This window comes from Cydia pomonella, chromosome 27 (genome assembly GCF_033807575.1).
Source record: "Cydia pomonella isolate Wapato2018A chromosome 27, ilCydPomo1, whole genome shotgun sequence".
NCBI lineage: Eukaryota > Metazoa > Arthropoda > Insecta > Lepidoptera > Tortricidae > Cydia > Cydia pomonella.
The window spans coordinates 4545632-4565394 of NC_084729.1; the positions used below are offsets into that span (position 1 = coordinate 4545632).

The 19763-nt window shown below is 37.6% G+C and overlaps 1 protein-coding gene across 1 annotated transcript; it reads left to right on the forward strand.

The window, feature by feature from the left end:
• The first annotated feature begins 1837 nt into the window (after window positions 1-1837).
• Window positions 1838-19234, forward strand: LOC133532403 (uncharacterized). Its single transcript, XM_061871045.1, has 2 exons — window positions 1838-2604; window positions 13809-19234. The coding sequence occupies exon 2, from the start codon at window positions 13809-13811 to the stop codon at window positions 17445-17447; it is 3639 nt and encodes a 1212-aa protein (XP_061727029.1). The 5' UTR covers window positions 1838-2604; the 3' UTR covers window positions 17448-19234.
• Window positions 19235-19763: the final 529 nt, after the last annotated feature.

Below are 19763 nucleotides of genomic sequence, written 5' to 3' on the forward strand. Positions count from 1 at the left end.
ATATTAATACTAGAAATAAACATAAGTTCGCCGTGCCCTTCACTCGGCTCCATAAAATTAAAAAATCATTCATGGGTAATTGTGTGAGATTTTATAATAAACTTCCAAACCATATTACTGAGTTACCAATTAATAAATTTAAGAATCATGTAAAGCGTAAACTTATTTCTAAAGCTTATTATACCACACAAGACTACATGAATGATAAAACAACGTGGGATTAATTGTGATTCGAAATGATTAATTATTTATTATATTTGAATAATGATGATGAAATGGATATTCCAATGCATGTATTTCCTTTGTTGTTTTTATTATATTTGTTTGACATTTAGAATTTATTCTAGAAACAATCTAGACTAGTATTTTTTATACATTTTTTTTTGAATGACTATATTTTGTGAAAGTTTTAGTATTAAATTTGATCTATGAATTATATTCATTAGTATTATATATGGAATAATATTTACAACATCAATAAATTGCTCTGATAATTAGATTAAGATAATTATATGTAATACTGTCTTACTATTCATAAGTGCTTGTTGCTAGGCCTACATGAATAAAGTATATTTGAATTGAATTGAATATTGAGATACAATTCTGCCCTAAGATTTGTAGATGGAAACAACCCTATTGGCATGCTGGCTACGTGAACTGTTAACTAAAATAATATTTTATTCTCTTGGTTAAGATATTCCTCCTTTATTATTATATAATGATATGACTAGGGTATTACAATTTCACCATATTTAAGCGATAAAAATAATTCATTCAATATTTCATTCGCTAAGTGTGTCGTATCGAACCAGGTGTGTAAACAATGCATTATATTCAGTTTAGGTATAAAAAATAACAATTTAAGAATATCAAATAGTAAAGGCAAACGCCCTTATTTATAAAACTTTATGGGCCTGATTTAGTTAAATTATGTTTTATCCCTTTCTTACAAATACACAAGTCAAAATGACGGATAAAGACAAACGATTCATAGCTAATTCAGGGCGGTTACCGGGAAAATCGAAATTCGTCAATTGCGGGCATTTTTCTCTGTCACTCTAATGACGTCTTACTAAGAGTAAAAGAGAAAGATCCCCGCAATGTGCGAATTTCGGTTTTCGCGGTAGGCCCCCAGGCCAGTAACGCGTTTATGAATAACGCCATTAATGTCGATGTTTATTTTGAAGTGTTTTTTTTTAAATTACCTATTTATACGATGACTTTTTAACACTGTTATTAGTTGGGATTACTTTTGTTACTATGCGTAGGGAATTGCAAACAAAACACACAAAAGATAAAAAAGATTTTTCTTTAAACGTTTCATTAAAGAAAAATCAAGACTATTAAAGAAAAAGAATAATAGTATCTAGTAGTTCGTGGGTAGATAGTATTGGGTGGTATTTGGCTTTGAATTGTCTTGGCAACTGGAGGCCTACCGCGAAAATCGAAGTTCGTCAATTGCGGGCATTTTTCTCTGTCACTCTAATTACGTAGTAGTGAGAGTAAAAGAGAAAGATCCCCGCAATTTGCGAATAGGGTTGTTTCCAATTTTTTGAAACGCTCGTATTACGTTCTATATTAACTAAAAGTTGCCCTAAAATTCAACTTTTATACTAAAAACGACTTTAAATATGTTAAATTAACAAAATATATTTTGACAAATGCTTTCGCGCCCAAAACGCTCTTTGAAAATTGTGTGACGTCACAGTTTACGGTTTGACACATAACTACATACGCACGTAGAAGATACGAACTGTCAACTGACATTTGTCATTTGTTGTTTATCGCCTAACTGTCAACAGTGTAAATCCGAGAGTTGTGACGTCATCAGAATCTTCAATGACGTTTCAAGTTTGGTCACATGACGTGTGCCAAAAGATATTTTAAATTCAATATTTACAAAAATATGGTCATTATAGGTCCCCTAAAAGTAGTTTAACATGTTCTTATAATCCAAAAGAATTTATTGGGATACAATTCTGCCCTAAGATTTGTAGATGGAAACAACCCTATTTCGATTTTCCCGGTAGGCCCTCTAGCACTGGGTACTAACTGAAATAACCGAACGGGACAGTCTTATCTTATGTAACTTTCAGTAGGAGTAGCAGAGAAAGCGCTATTATTGTTTGTCCTTGTCATAGTCTCACTTTTCCTTTCCACCTACGTCTAAAAAGTCCTAAGAGACGGAGACGCTTTTTGTTGCCCACCATTCTTATATTGGACAACAAATAATCCAACCGAATTACATAGTTTGTTTTTGGTATGTTGTCAGGAATGTATTTTTAATTTGTATGTCTATGGCGCATTGCGTATGTTCTGTCCCTCACGGGCGCGTGCGTATAGCACATCTATACGATTCTACCATCTATGCTTCATCTTCAGGAATATTATATCTATGGTCTTAGTAACAAAAAATACAAAAATTGGTTGGGCAGTGTGTAGTGTGCTTAAGGATGATGTCATTGATGTCATTTTACTTTCCACAGTACAATACAATACGTAAATACGTTTCCGTTTGTTGACTTTTGTTGTATTTTGAAGCCGGTTTGTTATCTAAATATTGTCATATTGAAAACTGAAATTCACATTGCAGATTCAACCAAGGTAAACATTAATAGTTATTTTGCAATCTCCGATTTTATATATTTGTTTGAGCTTATAGTCTAGGCAAATGTGACAATCCATATTAAAAAGGACCTTATGGCGGTCGACGCTTACGTCCCGTAGTACCTCATTAGTATCGGCGCGCCGCTAATAATGGCGTTAGCGCCGACCGCCATAAGGTCCCTTTTGATTTGGATTGTCACAAATATTAAATAAAAGTGCGCAGATTTACTTATTAACTTGTCATTCAATGACATTCTTTTTCTTTATACGACGTTGGTGGCAAACAAGCATTAACGCCTGCCTGATGTCAAGTTTTTAATGATTAACAATACTATTATACAGAAGAAGTTTTGTTATTATTGAGCACTTATAAAGTAAGGTGCACTAATAATGGTTCTAGTTCAGTGGTGCCACTCACGAATTTGAGCCAATCGTGCAGTCTAATTAACTGACACCGCTGTACTGGCCCCATTCTTGTTCTCTGTAAGCCCCGTCCTTAGTTATATGTCAATGGGTGCATGGTGCATTGTTATTAACAATGTGATTTTATTATAGAATAGTTCCTATAATACGAAATAAATGAAACTAAATGTTAGTAAATTACACTAAATCAAATCTAACTAAATAAATAGCTCTGTATGTACGCACCAAGTAATACTACAATAATACTTTACTAATAATACTTTATTCATAAGTAGTTATATTTTTACTTATCTACTTCTCATTGAATAATAAATAATGTTCCATTGAGATTCCAATCTCCTTGCTTTTATTTGTATTTATTAAATATTTGTCATAATATTGAATGATACTGTATATTATGTATTAGATAATTCGTCATTATTAGACCTGTCATATGTAAGTAAGGAAGTAAGTAAATATTCTTTATTGCACCAACAATTATACATTTTATATACATGTAAAACTACAAATGAATTTGAAAGGAAAATAGAACCAGGTAACAACAGGCGGTCTTATCGCTAAAGAGCGATCTCTTCCAGACAACCTTTAGGTAGCAGGAAATTTCGAACTCATACAAAAGTCAACAGGTAGTGCAAGGAGCTAAACATGTACATATGTACATATGTATCAAGCTAAAAGTAAAAATATATTTTCATGAGTAATAGTTATTCATGATACAAGTGCGAAAAATAGGAACACCATAAAGAGTGGCGATAAATTAAAACATGACCGAAGGGCGTGTTTTAAATCGACACGAGTTGCGAATTACCTATTCGCACATGTATCGTACAACGTTTTACAGTACATACGACCCTTTAAATTTTCGACATAGTTACATAATGTACTAATTTACGCACTAGTGTGGAAAAGTACCACCATATGTACTGTAAAATATTTTATGATATAGGAGTAAATATAACGTTAAATCAATTTATTTTACAACCCTTTAAATGCCTTCTATGTAGGGTATGAATAACGGAATCTCGAAATGCCGGACTATCGCACCGTTTTACGATATTGAATACCGGTATTGAGTGGAACCAATATCAGAGGTCCGGTATTGGAATTATTTAGTTTTTCATTTTATTTGAAATTGATGAAAATTTGCCTTAAACTAAGATTTTTATATATATTTTGTTTACTGGCCTATCCTAAATTATCCTTTTTTTAGGGTTCCGTAGCCAAATGGCATAAAAAGGAACCCTTATAGTTTCGCCATGTCCGTCTGTCTGTCTGTCTGTCCGAGGCTTTGCTCCGTGGTCGTTAGTGCTAGAAAGCTGGCAAGAAAAATTTGGCATGGATATATAAATCAATAAAGCCGACAAAGTCGTACAATAAAATCTAAAAAATTAATATTTTTAAGGGTACCTCCCCTACACGTAAAGTGGGGGTGAATTTTTTTTTTCGCTTCAACCCTAGCCTCGTGGCGCCCAAGGCTTTTTTGGCTCTTCTTTAACTATGACCCGACCGTCCTTCTTATAGGACATAAGAAGTTAGAACATAGTAAATTACAATATGAAACTGACACACAGACATTAAAATTAAAAGTTCAGAGTTTGGAGGATTCAATTAAATCCTTAGATGCAATAAATGAGAGTTCAAAAAAAGTTATCAATGAATATTCTTTAGCCATGGATGATTTAATATCCCAAATTAGGCAAAATTCAGAGCGGGTTGAGTCTCTGACCAATGGCCAGTCATGTGCTTGTATGCAAATGAATGGTCATTCGTCGAGTCGAGCACTCGAGCCGAACCTGTGTGACAGTTTGACTCCATCACAACAAAATGATGATAGCTCCTTCCACACTACACAACAAAGCACACCTGAACCTAATGTCATTATGTACTGTGATGAAATTGGAAGCAATATGAGCACATTTTTAAACTATTACTTAAAGGGACTTAGTACAATCAACAATTGTCTGCCTCATAGTAGCCTTGAAAATCTCTCAAAACGAATTTTAAATGATAGTACTATTAATTCAAAGACAACACTGCTTATTCTTATGGGGAATAGGGGTAATGTGAATAAAAATAATTTAATAAAATTCTTTGAACAATTAAAGACACTTATAGTGAATGAAATTATTATTTTCACATTCCCCTATTGTGATCAAATGTCAGAGGCAGAAAATAACACTAGGTGTAAGTTAAATATATTTTTATATAATCTTTGTACATATAGTGATAAGTTTAGTATAATTGACACTAACAAATTTGTTAGCAAATACCATATGCCTATGGTTTTTTGGACTAAAGGTAAGTTATACCTTTCAAATTATTATAAAAGACAAATAGCTTTGTCGCTATCATATTTGTTTGACATTTCTGCCAAAAATTTGGCAGTTTATCCTGCTTCTATTGAGCAGACCGGTATGAACTTGGTTTTGGTTCCAGTCATAACCAATAATTTAAATTAGCTCTTAAGACAAAAGAATCTGTCTCTGGCAATTTAGCTTTTAGTAAATCTGATGAAAAATACTGCAAACATGGAATGTACATCCACCTGGTGCATCAAAACATTCAATGTATTAGAGGAAAAGATTTACAGATTGAACTTTTTTTGAATGATTATAATATTGATATTTTATGTATTACTGAACATTGGTTGAATAATAATGAATTAATGCCTCAATTTAATAATCACCAGGTGGGCAGTTCGTTCACCAGACTTAGTTCCATACATGGTGGGTCATTAATTATATTAAATAGTCAGTTAAAATTTAAGGAACGTAAGGACATTGTATCCATGTCTGTTGAGCGGACTATAGAACTAAGTGCAGTAGAATTGGAGCAATTTATTGTTGTCTGTGTGTATAGGCCGCCTTTAAGTAATTTTGAAATATTTGAAAGCATAATGGAATCCGTCCTACTTAAAATATCACCTTCTAGTAAGAAATTACTTATATGCGGCGACTATAATGTAAATATTTTGGAAAATTCAACAGTAAGTTGTAGATTGTTGAATCTTTTCAAATCATGTAATCTCAACCACATGTTTATGGAGCCTACTAGAGTGACTGCCACTAGTGCCACCTGTATAGATAATATTTTCACTGATATTTTTCCTACCGCTAAAAATGTAATCAGCAAGTTAGAATCAGACCACTTAGGCCAATTAATGGTGTTTGAGGCTGTAAGGAAAAATACCTTGCGAAAACAAATAACTTTTGTACCAGTAACCTCTGACCGCGTGGAACGAATGAAACAAAGTTTAATTCAGGCGCTACCCTTTCTGTCTTCCAACATGAGTCCTAATGATATGTATAATTCATTCTTTCACACTTTTATGGAAAATTATAATGCGATATTTACTACAAAATCGGTCATGGTTAGTGATGCATCAGTTTTTAGTGAGTGGGCTACTGCAGAGTTACATCAACGAAGACGTGCATTGTATGCCTTGTATGAGGAACGGCGGTTCAATACGAGTGATGAATTTAAGGAATATGTTAAACAATATTCGAAGAAGTTTAAAATAGATTGCCATATCGCTAAGCGTAATTATTTAAGTCAAACAATAAAAACTAGCTCTGATATAATTAAAACAACGTGGAAAGTAATTAATGTGGAGACTGGTAGATCAAAGCAAAGGATGAAAGATCTTAAACTAAAAATTGATGACAAAATCGTAGATTCCAGTTTAGATGTAGCAACAGAATTTGAAAAATTCTTCACCGAGGTACCAGCTTCCACAACTAAGAACTTAAATTCATCACCCTCGTATGCCGTTACACTGTTAGAAGAGAATGTCCCAGAATGTACTAGAAACCTTAATTTTGAACATGTGAGTGCCTCAGATATATTAAAGGCGTTTAAATCAATTAATGTAAAAAAAACTAGTGACCTTTGGGGAGTCTCCGTTCATACTGTCAAATCCTTAATAGAAGTTGTAGCGCCTGACCTGGTAGTTATATTTAATAACAGTGTTGACTGCGGTGAGTTTCCTGATCTAATGAAACATAGTAAAGTCACTCCTTTATTTAAATCAGGTAGCACATCCGACCCCACTAACTTTAGACCGATATCAGTGTTACCAACATTCAGCAAAATTTTTGAAAAAATAGTTTTGAGTCAGTTATTGAAACATTTTAACATTAATAATCTAATGCACAACAAACAATTTGGTTTTACACGAGGTCGCTCAACAACCGACGCTGGTGTTGAGCTAATTAAACAGATCTTCGATGCCTGGGAGGAGTCACAGGATGCTTTAGGTATCTTCTGTGACTTATCTAAGGCCTTCGATTGCGTCTGTCATGAAACATTGATCAGGAAACTGCACTATTATGGAGTAAGAGGCTCGGCACTGAATTTAATAAAGTCTTACTTACACGGTAGAATACAAAGGGTTGATGTGAGTGGACAGCGATCACCGGGGTCATTGGTCTCTATGGGTGTACCGCAGGGATCAATATTGGGGCCGTTCCTGTTCCTTATCTACATTAATGACCTGCCTTACCTTGTAAAGACCCACCATGACATAGTATTGTTTGCAGACGATACCTCACTTATTTTCAAAGTCAAACGACAGCAACAAGCTTGCAGTGATGTAAACAATGCTATTTCTAAAGTAGTAAATTGGTTTAATGTTAATAATTTATTGTTAAATGAGAAAAAGACTAAGTGCATTAAGTTTGTTACAAGTCACATAAGGAATGAGCAAACAGGTGTCATTGTCAAGGATGAGGAATTGGAACTAGTAGATAGCACAGTTTTTCTTGGTATAACTTTAGATTCTAAACTACAATGGGGTCCCCATATTGCTAATCTCTCGAATAGACTGAGTTCTGCAGCTTTTGCAGTGAGCAAGATCCGTCAGTTAACAGACGTGAAAACAGCTCGATTAGTTTACTTTAGTTACTTTCATAGCATTATGTCATATGGTATTTTACTATGGGGTAGTGCTTCAGAGATAAATACCATTTTTATTCTGCAGAAGAGGGCTATTCGTGCAATATATAAAATGTACCATAGAGACACACTTAGAGATAAGTTTAAGGACATTAACATAATGACAGTGCACTGTCAATATATTTATGAGAATATTCTGTATGTACATAAAAACATTGCCAGTTTTAAGAAAAACTGTGAAATACATAATATTAATACTAGAAATAAGCATAAGCTCGCAGTGCCCTTCACTAGGCTCCATAAAATTAAGAAATCATTCATGGGTAATTGTGTAAGATTTTACAATAAACTTCCTAATATTATAACTGAATTGTCTGTTAGTAAATTTAAAAATTATGTAAAACGTAAGCTTATCTCTAAAGCCTATTATAGCACACAAGACTACATGAATGATGAAACACCGTGGAATTAAGTGTGATTGTAAAGAATGAATTATTTATTGTTATGTTATTAATGATGAAATTGATAATTCAATGTATATATATATATACCGTATTTTTTGACATTTAGATTTTATTCTAGAAAGGTTCTAGACTAGTATTTTTATACAATTTTGATGTTTGACGATCTTTTTGTGAAATTCTTATTATTAAGTTTACCATATCTATAATAGTTCAATGTTTTTTTTAGAACAATAATAACTGCATCAATAAATTGCTCTGATATTTAGATTAAGATGATATTTGTAAAATTTGACGATTTAAAAGTGCTTGTTGCTAGGCCTATTTGAATAAAGAATATTTTGACTTTTGGCTTCTATATTATATAAAGCTGCAGCCCGAACATTAATTGACACGAATTGTTCTCCCGGAAAGAGGCGCGGGGGGGATTCGAGTTTGGTACGGTCGTACAGGGGGCGGTCCGGTGACCTCCGGAAAAATCCGACATTCGGTCTACCGGATCGGGACAGAAAAATGTTTGACGGCCCGGCTAAACGGTGGGAGATAGTGGGGGGGTGCTCGACCAAATGTCACAGAGGACCCTGGGCAGTTTCGGAGGCCGCCATTTTTTTTTTCAAAATGGCGGATTCAAAATGGCGGCCGATTTTCAAGTCGGTCCCGGCGCGCTCAAATTTCGGTCACGGAATCTCGGGGCCCTCTAGATCGGTATGGAAAAAAAAAATTTGGAAAAAATCCAAGATGGCGGACACCATGGCCACTTTTATTTTGTATGGCAACTTTTAAACGGTGACAGATAGGTGGGGGGTGCTCGACCAAATGTCATAGAGGGCCCCGAGACGAATGGAATGGCATTTAAAAAAATTCAAAATGGCCGACTCAAAATGGCGCCGAAATTTCAAAACGGTCCGAGAGCGCCGAGAACCGGTATGTGGGTACATATGGGCCCCGGCATTCGAAAAAAAATTTTTTTTTTTTTTTAGCTCGAACAAAAATTTGTATGGGATTTTTTTTCGAATCCCCCACATGCTAAACGGTGAGAGATAGGTCGGGGGAGCTCGACCAAATGTCATAGAGGGCTCCGAGTGGAATCTGAATAAGAAAAAAAAAATTCAAAATGGCCGACTTTTTTTTTTTCTAAAACTTCAAAAAGGTCCGAGCGCTCTGAAGTTTTGGTCGCGGTATCTCGGAGCCCCAATGACTCCTATGGAAAAAAAAAAATTTGAAAAAAATCCATGATGGCGGAAAAATGGCCAGTTTACTTTTGTATGGCAACTCTCAAACGGTGCGTGATAGGTGGGGGGTGCTCGACCAAATGTCATAGAGGGCCCCGAGACAAATAAAACTGCATCAAAAAAAAATTCAAAATGGCCGACTTTTTTTTTTTCTTTTTTTAATGTTGGTCCGAGCGCGCTGAGATTTTGCATGCGGCCGAGTCTGGAGGCCAAGATTACCATATGAAAAAAAGTTTTTTGGAAAAATCCAAAATGGCGGCGGACAGGGGCAAAGTCAAATTTTCAAGTAGGTTAAGCGAGCCCGAAGGGCGAGCTTCAGGCTGGGAGGCCGAAGGCCGACCCCGCGGAGGGCCGCCAGGCCCGGAGCTTCACCCGGAGTGGCCAAGCGTGTCCCACTCCCAGTAATTTTGGGCGAGGCCGAAGGCCGAGCTGCGGGCGTGAGGAACAAAGCGAAATCCTATATAAAAACTGTGTTAAGCGAGCCCGAAGGGCGAGCTTCAGGCTGGGAGGCCGAAGGCCGACCCCGGCGGAGGGCCGAAGGCCCGGAGCCTTCACCCCGACCCCCAAGCGTGCAACCCCCAGTAATTTAAAGCGAGGCCGAAGGCCGAGCTGCGTGCACAAGGTGCTCCCAAGCGTTCTACCAAGTCAACTGTCTTGATAAGCGGAGCGGGCGGGCCGACGGCCCGACGGCGACGCGTCGAGGCTAGCGAAGGCCGAAGGCCGAGCTCCGCGTAGGGCCGAAGGCCCGAAGCGTCACCTGAGAGGGGGAAGTTGGAGCTTAAACACGACCCAATAGGAAAAGTGTCTTAGACAAGCGAAACGGCGGGCCGAAGGCCCGACGTGAGCTTGTCAAGACACTTTTACTATTGGGTCGTGTTTAAGCTCCAACTTTCCGCACTACTCCCGAAGCGAAACCAACCCTCCCCGAGTATCTTAATAAGCGAAGCGGCGGGCCGAAGGCCCGACGCTGAGCTTCGAAACTCAGCGAAGGCCGAAGGCCGAGCTCCGCGTAGGGCCGAAGGCCCGGAGCGTCCCATTGGATCGCCCAAGCACGCGAGGCCGAAGGCCGAGCTGCGAGAGTGCGGCCCAAAGCGAAAGTACAACCGCATTACCTTTCCCCTTTGGAAAACAAATATTCTTTATATTAATAACAACAAAAGACGGGAAAAGTGATAAAGCGAATCGGTAACAAGTCAACTGTCTTAATAAGCGGAGCCGGCGGGCCAAAGGCCCGACGGCGAAGCGTCGAGGCTAGCGAAGGCCGAAGGCCGAGCTCCGCGTAGGGCCGAAGGCCCGAAGCGTCCCCTTCGAGGCTCGCCAGCGGGGAAGTTGGAGCTTAAACACGACCCAATAGTAAAAGTGTCTTAGACAAGCGAAACGGCTGAGCTTGTCAAGACACTTTTACTATTGGGTCGTGTTTAAGCTCCAACTTCACTTCAACCCCCAAAGTAACTATATTGCGAAGGCCGAAGGCCGAGCTCCGCGTAGGGCCGAAGGCCCGGAGCGTCCCATTGGATCACCCAAGCACGCGAGGCCGAAGGCCGAGCTGCGAGAGTGCGTGCTCGCACGCGGACCATTCTTTGTAAGCATAAGTACAACTGCTTTACCTTTTCCCTTTGGAAAACAAACTTTTTCATTAAAACAACGGCAACAACAACAAACACTACAACAACAACACATTAACAACAACATTAATAACAACATACGCGAGGCCGACTGCATGCTCGCACGCGCAGCAAAAGTACAACTGCACCACTTCTTTCCTTTGGAAAACACACTTTTTCACTCAAACAACGGCACCTACAACAATAACTCATCATCAACAACATCAACAACAGCACCAACTACAAAAACAACAATACTAACAACAGCACCATGCACACCGCGGGGCCCCCGGGCCCCGCGCACCAAGCAAAACTCTAACTGCTTTACCTTTTCCCTTTGGAAAACAAACTTTACACCTCTACTCTAAACCTACAACAACAACTCATCAACAACAACACTAACAGCAGCACCAACTACAAAAACAACAATACCAACTACAGCACCATGCACACCGCGGGGCCCACGGGCCCCGCGCACCAAGCAAAATCTAGTTTAATAGTTATAGTCCTATCCGCCCAAGATTTCGAATTGAAATTTTTATGTGTTAGAGTTATCGGTTTGAAGTGAAACTTTCGGGGTATAATTATGATTATATTAGCATGTGTTTTTCAATTCAATTATTTGTCTACCTTTTGTTCTTTACAAAGGCCACTGGGCCACAATTACTAGATTAGAAGGAATTATTAAGTGATGTAAAATTAATAACTTCGTTTGGATTAATATGTTTATTTCAGTTATTTTTCAATTAAATGACTTACTTCTATTACAGTTATTCTTTAATCAGTCTCATATTACAAGGCTTAGGTTTGGTTTACTCATTAAATTCTTATAATAATAACAAAATCTTAAAATTCTTCTATTGTAAAATCTGCATCCGCTTCTCCGTCATCTCCAAACTCCGAATTGTCCAGGTTACCATCGCCCATAAAGGCTTAGATTTCTTCATCCCGCAAACCTGTGATTAAAACACCTTACGTATAGGTGATCAATGCAATCCTGAACCTCTGGCTAACAATACTGGGTTAGAATAGTGCTAGATAAGTGTATCTACACAGACTAGACACGAAAACTTAGTAGTGTAAAGAGTATTAAATTATTAGTGAAAAAGTAACATTTTCATATTAGTAATATTTCATAAACCAGCATAACATAAAGCCACCAACTAAAAACATTAAGATATTTTTAGTACTAGCTTCGACCCAACCGACTTCACAAAGTACATATTATTTCAAACCAAGATTTCGAAGAATTTATGCTATAAAAATGCGAAATAATTATCTCCATTTAAGAATTACCCATTCATTAGCAACTTTTTGCAAAAAACATACTCTACAGTCACGGATTATCATAATAAAATGCGATTTACTTACCACGTGTTCGTGAGCCAGCCATACCGCCGTCGCGCCGTCCATTTATCAAAAAAATTACATCTGTCAATTGTGACAGCTAATGGTAGCATACCGGAAACTGTTCCCTAATATTTCGTTCAGAAATCGGAATAAATTATTTCTTTGACCCGCGAAATTTCAAAAATCTAGACAGAGTTTACTAATATGACCTTCTGAAAGGCGCATGAGCGGTAATTGAAAGTTACTTGAAAAAAGTTCTGGGCTGGAGTCGCCATGTTTATTTTGGTTTATCAAAAGGCGCGTGGGCGCCACGAGGCTAGAGTGTGGGTATCGTTGGAAAGGTCTTTCAAAACTAATAGGGGTTTTCAAGAAACATTTTTTGATAAAGTGAATATATTCGGAGATAATCGCTCCGAAAGAAAAATAAATGTGTCCCCCCCCCTCTAACTTTTGAACCATAGGTCCAAAAAATATGAAAAAAATCGTGGAAGTAGAGCTTAAGAAAGACATTAAATGAAAACTATAGCGGACATGATCAGTTTAGCTGTTTTTGAGTTATCGCAAAAAGTTTTCCCTTCATAGTAAAAAGACTTATTTTAATTAGGTTAGGTACTGATTATGCAAATTTGCCTATTTGTTTAACTCAGGTGAAAGGTACCGTTTCATCCCTTGGTTAACAATTTACTATACTTTAAGCTCCAGTTTAGCTTATTGTGACGGAAGAGTAACTACGGAACCCTACACTGAGCGTGGCCCGACATGCTCTTGTTATTATTAGCATATGAATACTTCTTGACCCTGCCTATGTAGTCGATGGTCCTGGGTTCGGATCTCGGTAAGGGCATGTATTTGTGTGATGAGCACAGGTATTTATTCCTGAGTCATGGATGTTTTCTATGTATTTAAGGGCCTACGCTAGCTGATGCGGACGCCCGCCGCGTGCGCACGCACGCGGGTGCTATTTGTAGGTGAAATCCGCCGCACGCGTCCGCTTCAGTTAGCGTCGCTCATACTATTTTTCGTTAACCCGCTCGTCCGCTCCGTGCACCCGCGCCAGCTAGCGGAGGCCCTAAGTATTTGTATACTATATACATATCGCTGTCTGAGTACCCACAACACAAGCCTTCTTGGCTTACCGTGGGACTTGGTCAATTTGTGTAAGAATGTCCCTACAATATTTATTTATATATCAGTACATTCACATTTCAATACTAGCACTAAAATACTTATACTTTCAGATGACTCCTTCAATCAACTTATCAGGAAACCTGGGACAACGACATCGGAGCTTCAACACTTTGGTCAATGAGGCTTACCTCCAAAACACACCTGTCCCCGACCAGAAACTTCCTGAAGAATCTTCCTTAGAACGACTTTTCAATATAGACCTTGCGTCAAAGAATAAGAACGTAGATTATATCATATACACCCTTAAAGATTATGATATGCTGTACGTTAGCAGAGCGTTAAAAAGCCTATGGTTTCTAGATCCAGAACATTCGAAGATAATCAACGCAAGTTACCTAGAACATGAACTCTTCCCTCAGATGACACTACCAGCTGTGAACAAGATGAGACACTGGATCCAGATTCATTTAAAAGATCCAGAACGATGTAAAGAATTTTACCAGTATTATAAAGATCAGAATTTCGATATAGCTGCCAAATTTCTGTGGCATTGTTACAACGAATACATATTAGGTGAATTCAGTGACATATTGGACAAAATCACGCCGAAGTTATTGAAACGCCTTAGTGAAAAGATTCCTCAAATCATGAAGATTTATTACGATAATTTAAAGAACAATGAAAAACTTTTGAAATATTATCTAGAGAATGATTCCAAGTTTTTCGCTAATGTAAAATATCTTTTAAAATCGGATGCTGATGTATTTTTCTATATAATAGAAAACTTCTTCGTTCATCAGGAGTTCAGTGCATTGAACTCTGCAATTTCAAAGTATATAATGAAACACCACAAAAACAGATTTCTGTGTAAGCCAGAGTTGTATACTGTATGGTTTCTTGATACTAAAACAGTAGCAAAATATTTAAGTTCAGAAGAAATCAAGGATCTGGTGTTTAAACTAGCAAGAGCAGAGTATCTAAATTCTTGGTTTTCATACCAAAACGTGGAGCCCCTAATAAAACGCTTAAGTAAAGACGAAAGAACAGCCTTCAAGAATTTAGTATTCGTTGATAAAGCATTTGGAGCCACTGTAAAAGAATGGCCGTATCCGATACCAACTCCGCCAAAGTTAAAAACACCTCAGACAAGCCTATTTGATGATGCCGAAATAAGACACTTCGACCCTTATTACGACTTAGAGGATTGTTTAATGGATTGTGGTGAGTCTCTTCGTATGCCGTTTCTAAATAAACGGGAATATGTTCAATGGGGATGCAAGGAAACGCTTTTAGACCAGCTGTTTGACAAATATCGTTTCTCTAATTACAAGCAAACTTATAATGATCTCAAAAAACAGTTAAGAGCTGAGAGCTCTCCACAGAACCGGCAGTTCATGCTCCTTGTTCTCGTGAGTAAGACTGGTGGGCGCACTGAAGACCTAGTGTCTTTATTAGATCTTCTATTGCAGTACAAGAACGAGCCCGTCCATATTCGAGCTGCTATTATCAGGAGTTTGGTAAAGCGAGCGTTTGTGTGGCGTCTGCCGAGCGAGTATTGGGTGAGGCTCTTAGAATGGGGACACGGACTGGGTTTAGATGGAAGCGCTCATGAAGCGGATTGCCGCGAGGGACTGCATGCAGTAGTGATACGAGATTTGCTCGCTAACGTTAAACCGCGTCAGGCAGTTTGGGAAAAGTTTTTGACTGACTTCGATACTTTAAAAGAGTATTCTTTTACGGTTGAAGAGCGTAGTCGTGTTACCACTCGTCTACCGGCGTTGCTTCTAGAAGACGCTCAGTCCCAAGAAAAACCCAAGTTGAAGCAACTGCGGTACTTGTTAAATACGTTAGAGTCATACAATATGCGGTATGACTATTTTCCTGGCACAATCGATGCAATAGCATCATCTGTAAAGTGGTATTGGAATTCTGATGATGATGAATTGCGAACAGATACTAAATGGTTGCTCAGTCAACTTTATGACGCTAGAGTGGCGAGAAAACGTCTTATAAAAGAATTCTTTGAAATGTATCAGACTGACGAGTCTTATATCAATGCACTGAGACACGATATATCTATTCTCGAGAACACTGAAGAATATGAAAAAAATATCGACGCTAAAAATTTGCAACATAAAAGGTTTTTTCAGAAATTAGCGCTTTTCTTCATGGAGAAGGACGGATTGGGGAAACGGTATTGCGCTATGCTAGAACATCGAGCCACTTCTGAGATCGAGAAAACGGTAGCAAAGGCCAACGCTCACTTTTCAGAAAAATCTGGAACTAAACCAGGACGTCTAATGCTAGCTAGGCCCCTGGCACTGCTTTCTGGTTCTACTTTTCCTTCGCTTTTAGAAACCTTCGATGCAGCGCCTCCAAAAACAACTAAGCGACGACTGGCTGCCGCGTTTAGAGCTAACGCACACTTTGTTAGACCAGCTTTCGACTTGGAATCCTTCGGATGGCGTAAAGCAGGGGCTAAGGCTGTAGCGAACCGCATAGCTACATGTAGAAAAGTCGATGTTGAAGAGTGTCTTACTAAGACTTTGTCCTGGAGGCGCACGTACCGACTGGCACTGGTACTAGCGAGACGAGTCGACAAAGAACGGGATGTATTCAAAGTATATTCTTCTGAAAGACCTACTAAAGCGCTCCAAGCGGCATTGCGATACTTCCATTATAAGGGAGATAATTCAGACCCAAGTGTTTGGGACATGGTGAAGTCACGCATTTCTGAAGCAGATCCTCGGCAATTGGGTTCCTACTTAGAATCAGCAGAATCAGTACCAGAAGCTATTAAGGCTGAGTATTGCTTCCTTGTCTACTTAGCATTTAAACAGCGTGTGCCTGATTTGGAGTGGAATGCTTTTTTGAAAATCCCTGCTGTTTTACCAAAGTTAGACGAGAAATATATTTACGACGCGAACGATGCTTTACTCGAGGATTATTTTCCAACGAAAGCAATGGATTATAATAAAAGGGAATGCAGGTTTTTGTATACACAGACAATTGCCAAATTCCTTGTTCTTAGTACTACTGAAGATATGTTGGAGGAAAGATTTAGTAAGGTAGGATTACCATTACTTAATCGACTTGAATTGTTGTGGAAAAAATCTTCCCGCAAAGACCCTCCAGATCAAGATTTCATTGATTCTTTTCTGTTTTATCTAAGATACAACAAAGCATATTTCAATTCTAAATACGTATCGTGTCTGCCCGTGTTGGAGAAAATCACTGAATGGATGCACGGGTTTTTACCTGTAGAGAAGTGGTTTGAGAAATACGTGTCAGTGCATTTAACTATGCTTTATTTTAAAACCGTGAGACATTGCATCAAAGAACATCCAGAGTTATTTGAAGAATTCAGAAAACTAGAAGGCGCATATATGTTGGGAACGATTTTCGGCAAATTTATAGCAAATGAGATAGAAGAATTGAACAAAAAATATTTTCCTACTGTAACAGAAGTGTATGCTGCAGATCTTGAGGATTATTTCAATAAGCATTTTTATAGTACATTTGATGAAAGCGTTGAGAAATTCACAATGGCTGTCTTAAACGGACTGATGACGAATAAGTCGGTAGCTTCATGTATTCTTGCAAAATATGCTTTCAAGCAAATTCGGGATCGATTAAAGAGTGATTATGTGAAGGACATTTTTAACAAATTTAAGGAGAGTGAGGTAAAAGAATTACATTTTGCGCATTACGTTGAGTCACAGTATATCGATTTTCAAATAAGTATGTGATTATTTAATTGCTTAAGCACGTTACGCTTTAATTGTATGTAAAATACCTCTATATTTTTTGTTTTAAACTTATTCTACATTCGCGGTATTTATATTAGTCAAGTACCATAATTGCCTTTTAAAAGATATCTCCGTATTATTTAGGAAAAATGATAATAAGGTTGTAGGTATCTATTTCTAAGCAAACAATTGTTTTTTTATATATTTACATAAATTAAGGCAGAATGCGCAATATACAGCTTTAGATCAATTATGTATATTGGAACTTGTTTATTATTATTCACCATTACTTTTACTTCAAGAATAACTGTAACCTTTACTTATATAATATTGGAAGTAAAAAAAAGTCATGAAAACTAGCTTTTTTACTAACTAGTAGCAATTCTTATAAAAATAGAAACCAGCAGATTGACATAACGTTGTTTGAATTTATCAATAACCACGGGAACATAGCGTAATAAAGTACACCCGCCATTATGACTGTCAGGATGGCGGGTGTACTGTTTTTTGATGAGAACTTTACGTACCGCAAGGTACAATTTTTTTTAATGGAGGTACTAAATAGTACTAATTAGGTACAAAAATATGGTATGCTTTTCAATTATTTTTATTTAGGTACACCCGCCATTCTGACTTTTACGATGTGGCTTGCTGCATCATCATGCTGAGCCAGCGCCAATTCTCTGCCACGACACATGGTTATGTCCTTTTATGTTTTTATTTCTTTGTTCATACCGTTAGTTTATCTTTTAATTTAAGTACCCTTCATTGTTTGTCTCCGGGATGGTTGGGCTAGACACGCTTCGGATGAGGAGGAAGTTGTTGTTGTTAGTCCACTATCTTTCTGTCGTACACCACAGAGTGGATTGCCCAGCTGTGCTAGAGAGGATCAGATTGGTGGTTCCGGTGAGGGTCCCCCCAGGATATGAACTGCGTGGCGGTGGCGCCGCGCCGCCGACCGGGCCAGTTGCAGCGCGTGTCCGCTCGCACGTGCCACGCTCGACACGCTCCTACCGCGTGCGCAATATCTTTACTGCACTTAATGGTCACTCAGTACGAGGAGGCTGACATGTTTGCCGGAAAATTTGCCCAATAGGGTTGTTTCCATCTACAAATCTTAGAGCAGAATTGTATCCCAATAAATTCTTTTGGATTATAAGAACATGTTAAACTACTTTTAGGGGACCTGTAATTACCATATTTTTGTAAATATTGAATTTAAAATATCTTTTGGCACACGTCACGTGACCAAACTCGAAACGTTTTTGAAGATTCTGATGACGTCACAACTCTCAGATTGACATTGTTGACAGTTAGGCGATAAACAACAAATGAAAAATGTCAGTTGACAGTTCGTATCTTCTACGTGTGTATGTGGTTAAGTGTCAAACCGTAAACTGTGACGTCACACAATTTTCAAAGAGCGTTTTGGGCGCGAAAGCATCTGTCAAAATATATTTTGTTAATTTAACATATTTAAAACCGTTTTTAGTATAAAAGTTGAATTTTAGGGCAACTTTTAGTTAATATAGAACGTAATACAAGCGTTTCAAAAAATTTGAAACAACCCTATTATGTTGTATTGCCAAACAGTTCCTAAATAATTTGAATGAATCATGATTTGTTTTATTAGTATTTTTTTATTTATCTTTATTTCGTTTTTTTTTATGAACGATAAATAATTGTAATTTCTTATTTGACTATTTCTTAGCGTGTAAGTGCTTTGGTGTGATGACATACTGTAAACTTACATTGTATTTAAGTGAATAAATATTGAATAAGCTGCATGTTCATATTTAATAAGTATCCTTCCTTGTAATTACCAGATATGTTGTGGAAATGAATAAAGTGTTTATCTATCTACATTTAAAACTTAATAAATCTTTCAATGAGTCCTAACAAAACTGGTCCTGTTTTAAAATACCTGTCTCTAGCTTTACTTTGCTTTATTTCTAATACGATTTGGTTTAAAAGGCTAGCATCCAGGGTATAACATTCCTAAAAAAAACAAGAATTTGACATTTCGTAGGATTGACAAGAGCATATAATCACTACGTTTTAAGAGACGGGACTTCCATACTAGCGAGTGGACTCAGTTTGATTCGCAAATCATTACCAAAATCTACGACAAAGAACTGTTAAGGAACCATAATACCAACATAACCGATTTAAATAGTGTAGTACGCTACACGCTTGCGATTCTTATCGATATCGATAAAATGGGGAGGGTTGAAACATAGGCTCCTGTCTACAAATTTTGTACTCGAAATCAGATTAGCATCGAGTCCACATTTAAGTTGTATCTTATATAGTGGA

Coding starts and splice junctions, on each gene's coding strand:
- LOC133532403 (XM_061871045.1), top strand. CDS start 13,809: ATGACTCCTTCAATCAACTTATCAGGAAACCTGGGACAACGACATCGG.